At 45.2% G+C, this 10,576-nt stretch overlaps 1 protein-coding gene across 1 annotated transcript in view; it reads right to left on the bottom strand.

Moving 5' to 3' along the window:
* ECPAS (Ecm29 proteasome adaptor and scaffold) overlaps positions 1–10,576 on the bottom strand; it is a 117,756-nt gene continuing 107,180 nt past the window's right edge. The window contains 5 exon segments of the mRNA XM_048504627.1: positions 1–2,980; positions 4,756–4,827; positions 5,016–5,104; positions 6,582–6,687; positions 8,348–8,492. Of these exon segments, the coding sequence (XP_048360584.1) occupies positions 2,841–2,980; positions 4,756–4,827; positions 5,016–5,104; positions 6,582–6,687; positions 8,348–8,492 (552 nt within the window). The 3' untranslated portion in view covers positions 1–2,840.

The raw sequence follows: 10,576 nt of genomic DNA, 5'->3' as shown, positions 1-10,576 counted from the left end.
AAGAGGTCATGCGCCTTTATTTCGTTAACCCTTTAAATAGGAAAGTTTCAATCCATTGTACATACTTGACAGCCAGATACAGAAATTCAATGTAGTGAATTTAATGGAGACCTTTTGTTGTGGTTGCAACATTAGAAATCTTTCAACATAAAACAATTTGTAAATTCGGCCGGGTGCTATAGTGTCAAATGTACACACTTCAATCCAGGTATACAAAGCAGCATTAAACAGCAGCACAAAGGGCCCGTCTCGGGCAACAGTGTTTTTTGTAGTGCAATTGTTCTCAGAGGAAAACGTAACTCTCCAAAGGCCACTTTGTTCTATCAACAAATTTAAGAGGGACAAGATATTTGACCTAAGTCAACATTTTGCAGGTAGGATTCTCCCATCGAGGCACATGTTTTAGAAATTTAAATTTTTAGAAGGAAAAAAGTCATCTAGAGAAGATAATCTGTCAAGCTGGTTTGTTACCAGACAGCTGTTACTGTTGTTCTAAAACTAACATACATTTCAGTGCAGTTTATTTATTTATTTTTAAATCCCATTTGGAAACTTTTATAGCAGCCGCTCCAAACACAAGCTTTGAATCCCATCCCAACATTCTGAAGCCTCTGCTTGGAAAGTCATAGCAGAGGTTTCGTATGTCTAATACACAGCTGTTGCAGGTTCTATCAAACACTCAATAACTTGCAAAAAAAATTAAAAAGCATCCATTTGAAATTGTGGCCTAATTTTTTTTTTTAAAAAAAAAGCAGGACAAAATGGTATATTTGGTAAAACTTATCCAGAGATCTGCCTACAAACATTCAGTTTTGCGGAGGTGCTTGGCAAATTCCAACTAAATGTAAACAGGAAGCCGCTTTCTGCAATACATTTAAAACCCTTTTGAGAAGCTCACAGCCTGCCAGAATTCCAGCGTGACGGGCGCCATTTAGGCAGGCTTTTCAGTTATCTGACCACACACACGTTAAGTGCAAACACGGTTTCTTAAACGAGAAAGCCATTTCGTAGTACCGGTTTTGTAAATTCAATATTGGGACTGTGCATCTTCCCCTCAACATCCTCCATTTGAAGCAGCATGAAACCCCACTGTGAATGGATACGTGAAGTAGCCCGCAAATCTTCCTTACTGCTAAAATACTGTTAAGCTCCCTTTTAAGAAGAGGCAATACTGAATAAGCCAATTCTAATAAGGATCCCCGCCCCCCCTTACACAAAATTACAATCATCTCCAGTGAGATCCTAAACTCCAATTATATGAAATTTCTCCACCTGGGGAATTGTGCACTGTGCTGGCAGGATTTGTATGAAGCAATTCAGAAAAGGTTTTTTTTATTCCAGCACTCATCTTATACAGCCTCTGGCTGGAGGCAACTATTTTTACAAAGGGTCTGCCTTGGCAATCCCAGCTGGGCTGTGTTCCTGTAGGCCGCTGGAAGCAACCTACAAATGATGGAAATGGGTCAAAAGGATATTGCCTGATCTGAAGACCGTTTGGAAAATTACTATACAGAAGAAACCTCCACGTAGGAGTTAACATATTACTTTCACCTAGGTCTGATTCTACAGGCGGCAATTGACAAATAAGGACCTCACACAGACACACACACACAAACCCATCTAAGGAGTGGTTAAAACACACTGATTTCCACATCAAAGTTCCTTCGGAGAACAAAACTGCAGAAATCGACAGTTGTGAAGTTGTACGGATTGAACGTAACTTCACCATCTACAAAACCTTTATTAAAACTGGAGCAAGTATCACTCTTACGCTTCTCAGAGACGGGAACGGCATAACATGGGCGCTTAGTACAATCACATTTTCACTGCAGGTCAGTGGAGGCTTAAAGTCAACTCTTCAGTATTTCCGAGAAACGAGAAGATGCCTGTGTCCGATAAGAATATAGGGTTAACACGACAGCTTTCCAAAGCAAGAAAGGGTTTACAAACATAAAAGGAGTGAAATCTAGTTGGAAATCTTGGGAGAAAAATTGTAAACACTTTCCAAAATATGTATTTTTGAGAAAAGGCCGTGGTTGTTGTTGTTATATTTTAGAGAAGGCTTTTGATTCTTCTGAGTGTCATGCAAAATGATTTGGGGGTGGGAGGGGGTGAAGAGCAGATATTCAGCTTTCTTTATCAGCCAGTTCCCGTGACACTCTTGGTTCGAGGCAGCTAGTTAAAGTGCTTTTAAAGTGTGCATTCTTACCTGGTGGGCAGACTCACCCTTTTAAAAATATAGAAACAGCAGCACTCAGGAATTCCTGCAGCGGAGACCACACCCAGCCAGCAAGGAGAATGAACTCTGGTCATACCATTACTTGTGTTTGTTCTCCTAGTAGGATGGTACTAGCACAACATCAAAAAATAACGGTGCCACGCAGAACATACAAGCAAGGCTGGAGTAAGGACTTTGCTCCCCAGTGTTTCCAGGATCACCTTTGTCTGCGGAGATTACCGGGCTTCTTACATATGCTAGAAGATTCTGCCTGGTCTAATTTATGAACATGGTACTTCCTCCTCTCTTTACCCACACAGATCAAAACAATGTCCCAAATATCCGTCACGCAGTTTGCTTTCTTTGTAATACTTTTCAAGGCTTGCTGAAACTACCTAAACTGCTTGAAACAGTTTTGAAAGAGGAAAAAACAAAAACAAAAATGATCGGGGAACGAAATACATGGCGTTCTTTATTTTAGCCAAGGAATGATGCATGCTACAAAGTCATCTTCACTTTTTTTTCCCTTGCGTTCAGAGCACACGGTGTGCTTCCGGTTTTTGCTTGCTTTGTTTCACATGGCACTTGGTTGTATTTTTGTTTTTTGTTTTTGTTTTAAAAATCAATCAAGTTTTTCAAGGGTTTTCTTTAACAAAGATGCTTTCTCTTGAAGTTCAGGTCTGCTGTCCAGCGTCAGGGCAGTTAGGGAGCCAATGAGAAGATTTCTGCTATCCGCATTCAAGCTTTCCCACTGTTTGGACTCTGTATGGAGATGCAGGAGGAGACGAATGGGAAGGAAAATATTTCTACTCATTGCACATTTCTACCCAGATTTTCCAATAGCTTTCAAAGGGGCAGTGGCTACTGGCCATTTAAAAACTGCCTGAACAAAAAATTTGAACGACAAACAGGCAACGAATTCCATGCAGCGGCATCTAAACCAAAAAAGCCTTATTAAAAAAGAATGCTTTTAGGGGTAGCCAGCCTATGGTGCTCCAGATGTTCATGGACTACAATTCCCATCAGCCCCAGCCAGCAGGGCCAACTGTTGATGGACTACAATTCCCATCAGCCTTTGCCAGCATGGGCTACAATTCCCATAAGCCCCAGCCAGCAGGGCCAACTGTTGATGGACTACAATTCCCATCAGCCTTTGCCAGCATGGACTACAATTCCCATCAGCCCATGCCAGCATGTCCAACTGTTCATGGACTACAATTCCCATCAGCCTTTGCCAGCATGGACTACAATCCCATCAGCCCCTGCCAGCAGGGCCAATTGTTCATGGACTACAATTCCCATCAGCCTCTGCCAGCATGGACTACAATTCCCATCAGCCTCTGCCAGCAGGGACAATTGGCCATACTGGCAGGGGCTGATGGGAATTGTAGTCCAAGGACATCTGGAGCACCATAGGTTGGTCCTTTCCCTAAAGTTCAAAGGAAGTTGACCAGGTGATGATCCTCCTTCAGAAATGATATTCACAGGGAAGGTGAAACAACAGAAAAGACCCTGGCCTGATAAAAGTTCAGAAGAAAATGCCTGCCAGTGGCTGCTTCTTCAGACATTCAGGGCAAAGGTCATTCAAGAACATGACAGCACTTTGAAATGAACCCAGAAATGGTTAGTCATTGGGGCAGCTTCTTCAGGATCTGGATTGCATGTTTCCACGCAGCCAAGCTACTGATTCCTGGACTCTTAGCTGTTTTTGAATACTCTTTCAAAAGCCTCTCACACACACAGTACATTGCAAGAGCCTCCTCTTAAGGTTACCAAAGCATGACAGAGTCAGATTTTCAGGGGGCGATTCCGCACACGAGTAAAATAGGTTCGACCCAGTTCCCTGAGAAGGGTACTGACCTAGGTCGAAGCCATTGTTGTTCCCCACTGCAACCAGCTTGATCCCAGCTCGGAGGGCGGAATCATCCTGTGCCTCTTCGCCGCTCCGTTCCGATTGGCTACTGTTCTACGGCCATGTTCCGTCTATCCCCACACACGTTATTAAAAAAACTGCCACAGGAATGGAGGGACGAAGGTGGCGTTTTTTGATTGGCCAGCTGTACGCACGTCCGAAACACTCAGCTGTGATTGGCTGAATGGGGGACTCCTGGCACCAGAGATTCCGCACTTTACTGGAATCGAGCTGAGTTCGAGCGTGGTTCCTTGAAAAAGTAGTAGTTCCCAACTGGAGTCGGAAATTTGACCGTTACACGGGGCGAAGCTGGTACAAAACCACGCCGATCCCAGTGGTTGTGCGGAGCACTTAGGTCGAACGCAGCTCGAACTTAGGTCGATAACCCAAGTGCGGAATCAACCAAGAAGGGACGGGGGGAGTCCAAGAGCTTTTCAGCTACATGACTAAGGGAATATAGGTCTGGGGGTAGATGTGTGGGTGGGTTCAAATTTACTTCCATTTCCTTTATGCACAGCGGGAGCTGGCATGATGAGAACGGTCCTAGAAGACAAGATGGGTCAGAGGCAACTCCTCCACCAATCCGTCACCATAACCCTCAAAATCAAGCCACCATCCAGCTTACCTTCAAGTTTTGTGAGCAGCACTTCTATCACTGACAAGGCTTCTGTTCTTATGGAGGTGTAGCTTTTATTCTCTAGGGGGGTGTGGGAGAGAAAGCATATATTGAAAAGTGAACGAAACACAGGCTTTGACTGTTCTAGCTTTATTCTACAAGCAGTCATACAAATGGAAGGAAAATTTAAAAGCAAGCCCTTCGTTTCATTCCCCTGGCCATTTATGCGTCAGAAGGAGCAGCCTCAGCACAGAATCAAATATAATTACCTAGAGAGTGAGTGATCGATAAACAAGTTTCTGCCAGTATTCCTGTCAAAGCTTCAGGGTCTGCGTGTTCTGCTTCAAGCAGCATTAGCCTACCAAAGTAAACAGGAGAAGCATTACACTCATGTCGTCAAATAGGATCACAGGTCTAACCACTTTCTCTGTTATGGTTCATCTGGATGACAGCTGCCCAGGCTCTCAGTTCGCAGTGACAGGAAGCTTAAGCGTCGTCTCTGGAAAGGATAGAACACTCTCACATCCACGGAGGCAGATAATGGAGGAGGAGCACTGGTTCCACAGGTCTTAGCTGAAGAAATGGGTGTGGGGCCGAGACAGAATCTATTCCTTTGCGTATCTGGACAGCCATACTAGGTCCCCTTCCACACATGCAGAATAATGCACTTTCAATCCACTTTCTCCATTGTTTGCAAGTGGATTTTGCTATTCCGCACAGTAAAATCCAGCTTCGAAGTGCATTGAAAGTGGATTGAAAGTGAATTATTCTCAGTGGTGGATTCAGCAGGTCACACCACTTTGGCAGAGCCAGTTGTTAAAATGGTGCTTGTTAAATTATTTGAATCCCACCACTGATCATTCTGCATGTGCTGAAGGGGCCTGAGACATGCTACATAAATGTGTTGGATCCGGAAGATCTGTTCAAAGTCAGCCAAGCAGTAAACTGCCATTATGTGCAGTCCCACTTGGTCAGTCAATTGTCTGCACCAGGGGTGTCAAACTTGCGGCCCTCCAGATGTTCATGAACTACAATTCCCATCAGTCCCTCCCAACATGAGCATTGGCTATACTGGCAAGGGCTGATGGGAATTGTAGTTCATTAACATCTGGAGGGCCGCGAGTTTGACACCTGTGGTCTGCACTGTCCCGTCAAACAGTTAAGAGGATTTTTAAAAACTGTGTATCCTGTTGAAAGTAGTCCGGTTGCCTTGTTACTTTCACATCTTCCCCAGATTCCTAACAATATATGTAAAAGTGGTAAAACTCTCCTCACCGCTTGACATTAACTATGCAGATGTTTTGCTCATCAATTGGTTATGTTGCACACAGTGGTGGCATCCAAAAATTTTAGTAACAGGTTCCCATGGTGGTGGGATTCAAACTGTGGCGTAGCACCAATGGGGCTGGGCAGGGCATCACGGGGGAGTGGCCGGGCATTCCGGGGGCGGGGGCATTCCTGGGCGGGGCTATGGCAAGGATGAAGCCGCTGCGCCGGTCCTTGGGCAGGAAATGAATGCACGCAGGCACAGGCTGCCACGCACGCCGGTGCACCTCCTGCTAGACTGCTTCAAGTTCTGCGCGCTACTGCTGAGAGGAGGGGCGTAACTAAGGCAAAAATCATGTAGCAAAATCACCAATTAGTAACCCCCTCTTGGCACACACAAATAATTAGTAACCTACTCTCGGGAACCTGTGAGAACCTGCTGGATCCCACCTCTGGTTGCACACCTGGGTGCCTAAATTATTCTGCCAACAAGCCTCTTACAATGGCAAATGAAAGGAGGAGGGTTAGTACACAGAAGTAGTAGCAGCAGCACCAGGCACTCCATTTACCCTTGAAAATAAGCCTTCATTGCTTGGAGCACGCCCAGCTGCACTTTCCAGGTGCTCAGTTTCAGCCGCTCACACATGAGTTTGCACAGCTCTTGCCGGTAGCAGCCTGAAAAGGGGGAGAAAAAAAACGCTTTGAGAGAGCTGAAGTGTCTTTCGAAATTTCACCTGTATTTCCTAGCTCTTTCTTCTTTTGATGAGCACCACGCAGGGTGCAAAATCCAAACTTATAGTTGCTGGCTACTGCTTCGTAATGGTGAGGAAAATACATTCAAGTTTATCTCACAGCTGTCTAAAACAATTTTGTGAAAACTGTTTTTACAAAAACAGCTGCCTATGGCAACATCAAAAGAAGAAGAGTTTGGATTTATATCCCCCCTTTCTCTCCTGCAGGAGACTCAAAGGGGCTCACAATCTCCTTGCCCTTCCTCCCTCACAACAAACACCCTGTGAGGTGGGTGGGGCTGATATGCTTCTGGGGAGATATGCTTCTGGGAGCGGCGCATTGGCAGAGTTGCCCTCCTCAGGGAAGATACACTGGTGAAGGGGCAATCCTGCCAGCATGTGGCTGCCGCCCCCGCCCCCCAACACTGGAACACATGCCAGTGTCCCAGGGCCTCCACTGGCATCGTGGCCTTTGCCAGCATTCCGCCAGCAGGCTGCAGCCCAAACTTAAGGCAGCCTTTTGGCTGGCGTAGGTCCATTTCAGCCCCTTGAGGCTCCTCGATGTCAGGGAGGCTGTTGCATTTTGTGAGCCTCCCCATGCTGCTGGGAAATCTCTTTGGGAGAGCAGGGTGGTGCCACTAGTGTGGATGGGGCGGCCCATGGAAACGCTGACACCTTTCCACACTTCTCTTGTGATGGTTAGTACAAAGGGAAAATTATTGCTCCATCATTTAAGTTTTGTTTTTATCCTTCAGGGTCCCTCATATGAGAGCTCTGGGAGACACAACAAAGCTATTCTGAAGCGAACCCAAAGAACAAGGTATCTGCTGGCTTCCCTGGCATGATCTCATCTGTTAAAATGTAATTCCCAATTTAAAATCAGTGAGGACCAAGCAAGTATTATAGCACTCCAGGAAACAAGAAGCCTTGTGACCAGGCAACAGTTCAGACACTAAACGTTCTTGATCACTCAATCGCTATATGGTCTGCAAACTACTTCCTTGTCTATTTATTAATTTACAGCATTTTATCTTGCTTTACAGTACTCAAAAGTGGTTAATAATAATAATTAAAATTTAAAAAAAAATAACCCTGAGATCATCATGAAAAGGGTAACGCCGTCAGAGTACTGTTGTAACTGGTGTCTGATCATCAAAATCTAACTGACAGCTAACTGCCAGGTATCACATGACACAGCCTCATTCTAGGTTTGATTGGTAAAGAACTGTGATTGGCCAGTAAACCAGATGTAAGGCTGCAGTGTACTGAGGTCTGAGAGACATTTGTCTTCGCACTGCCTGGCGCAGCACTTTGTCTGTGTGAGCTATACTTGTGAACAAATGAAAGTAGGACCACTTCTGCGAAGCTGAGCTGCTGTGTGCATCTGACTTCCAGTATATTGCGCTACTCTGCTATAGGGGCATTACCCCATACCTTCACAAACGCCCACTGAAAAACATGCAGTTGTGCATGTACCATTTTAACTGCTACTCCTAAAACTATCACCTTTGCAAACCTTCCTTTCCTGGCCTGGTCTCTTTTTTAAAAAGAGGAGCGGTAGATTTTGATTCCCCAATGCACTGACTTTCCCGGGACAAACGTACGTTGTGTTTCTGGATTTTTAGGCCAGGCTTTGCCTAAGCATTCAAAGGCACAGAGGAGAGAGTCCAACTGGAGTTCCTTCTCGTTTTCATCCTCATCCTCATCATCATTCTGGGACGGATTGGCTGCCATCGTCTCCGGAGAATTCTGCAGAGGTGTCAGAGGATGTGATGTTTGAGAGGAAGAAGACATCAGAGAAGAGTGGTTAGTGATGTTTCTCTTTACGTTTCTCTTTCCATGGCAATTCAGATATCCCAGCTAGAAATGCCAGTTTTCAGGGTTACTCCAGCGTGAAGTCATTGATTTGAACAGGTCTAGACTGCACTGACACCTGTGTTACTGGTTTTCAGGACATAAAAATCACTGGTGATTGAACATATAAAACTAGCAGATGAATGAAATTTAAATTTAAAAATTTTACTCATACAAAACCAGCAAATATTCCCAACGTCAGAGAAAATTAACGAAAGTCAGAGCCACGAAGTGCTGTTCCTCGTGCTACTTAATCCCATGCATCTTAGTTTCAAACGGCAAAAACTTTGTTCTTGGAAGTTTTGCTACCCACCAGCATGCATTTTGCACATTCCAGCCCTCGCTTCCCTCTGACTTTTTGGTCCCTCCATCAAGGGAGAACTACGTGCTGCTCTTTTCTCTGTAGCAAAATGTCCATGTCATAGTCTTTTGAGAACAGAACTGATAAAGTTGACTAGGGAAGGACAAAAGATTCAGGTTTCTGCCAGCAACTCCAAATAACTACATCAAAATCACCAGAGGAATGGACATCGAAACCTATATGTGCCTCTGCTGTAGATGGCAGCGCTCTCTAGCTGCAGAACTGCACCTTGGATATCAAGTGTTTTATGTATTTGGTTTACACTGTTTAACAATATATCTGATTCCTGCTGTGACCCCAAGATGCGCATCAGAAAACCACCACCAGGGCCACACAATGAATGACACGGGAAATTTTTCCACAAATCTGGCATATGTCACAAATTTGCAGAAAACCCCCGTATTTATTTATTGCCATCATTGCACCTGATTTATGGTGACCCTGTAAGATTTTCAACTATCAGAGATGGTTTGCCATTGCCTGCCCCCACATAGCAATCTTGGTGTTGGGGTGCTGTGTGGTTTCCGGGCTGTCTGGCCGTGTTCTAGCAGCATTCTCTCCTGACGTTTCGCCTGCATCTGCGGCTGGCACCTTCCGAGGATCTGAATCCTCTGAAAGCCTTCGACAATACAATCTGGGTGTTCCTTGGTGATCTCCCATCCAAATACTGACAAGGGCCAACCCTGATTAGCTTAAAACTACCCTGTTTCCCCTAATATAAGACATCCCCGAAAAATAAGACATAGTAGAGGTTTTGCTGAAGTGCGAAATATAAGGCATCCCCCGAAAGTAAGACATAGCAAAGTTTTTGTTTGGAAGCATGCCTGACAAACAGAACACAGGAAAAATAAGACATCCCCTGAAAATAAGACATAGCACATCTTTGGGAGCAAAAATTAATATAAGACACTGTCTTATATTCGGGGAAACACGGTACACTGGGCTATCCATGTCAGGGCCCTTTTACATTGGGGGGTTAAGAAAAACAACCACCCCAAAGCAGCAAGTCCTGCATCCTTTTGGCAGGGAGGCGGGGGATTGCAACCCCACATGGAACCTCTGAATGGTAAGATGTAAGTAGAGAGAGAAAACAGGAATGTGGAGGGGGAAGAAAAAGGGACGGGCAAGGAACTGGAACAAACAGTCTTGTAAGAAAGCTGAAGGAACAGACATCATGACGGTACAAAAGGAGAGCCGACGAAGGGGGAAGAGCGCACCTGGGGCAAGCAGCTGGTACAAGGGACGAGGGAGCCACCATCAATCACCCAGCAAGTATAATCTCCTATGGCTGTGGTGGCGAACCTTTGGCTCTCCAGATATTGGCCAATTGGCCAATTGGCCATGCTGGAAGGGGCTGATGGGAATTGTAGTCCATAATATCTGGAGCCTGCTGGATCAGACCATCCAATTGGCCATGCTGGAAGGGGCTGATGGGAATTGTAGTCCATAACATCTGGAGCCTGCTGGATCAGACCAGAGTCCATCCAATTGGCCATGCTGCAGGGGCTGATGGGAATTGTAGTCCATAACATATGGAGTGCCAAAGGTTCGCCACCACTGTCCTATGGTGCTTTCTGGCCAAAAATATGCACAGGCCACACTTGCAACTGCGAGCCAC

Source organism: Sphaerodactylus townsendi, linkage group LG07, assembly GCF_021028975.2.
Source record: "Sphaerodactylus townsendi isolate TG3544 linkage group LG07, MPM_Stown_v2.3, whole genome shotgun sequence".
Classification (NCBI taxonomy): Eukaryota; Metazoa; Chordata; class Lepidosauria; order Squamata; family Sphaerodactylidae; genus Sphaerodactylus; species Sphaerodactylus townsendi.
Note: the sequence above shows the minus strand (reverse complement) of the source record. Positions and strands in the feature narration are given on the sequence as shown.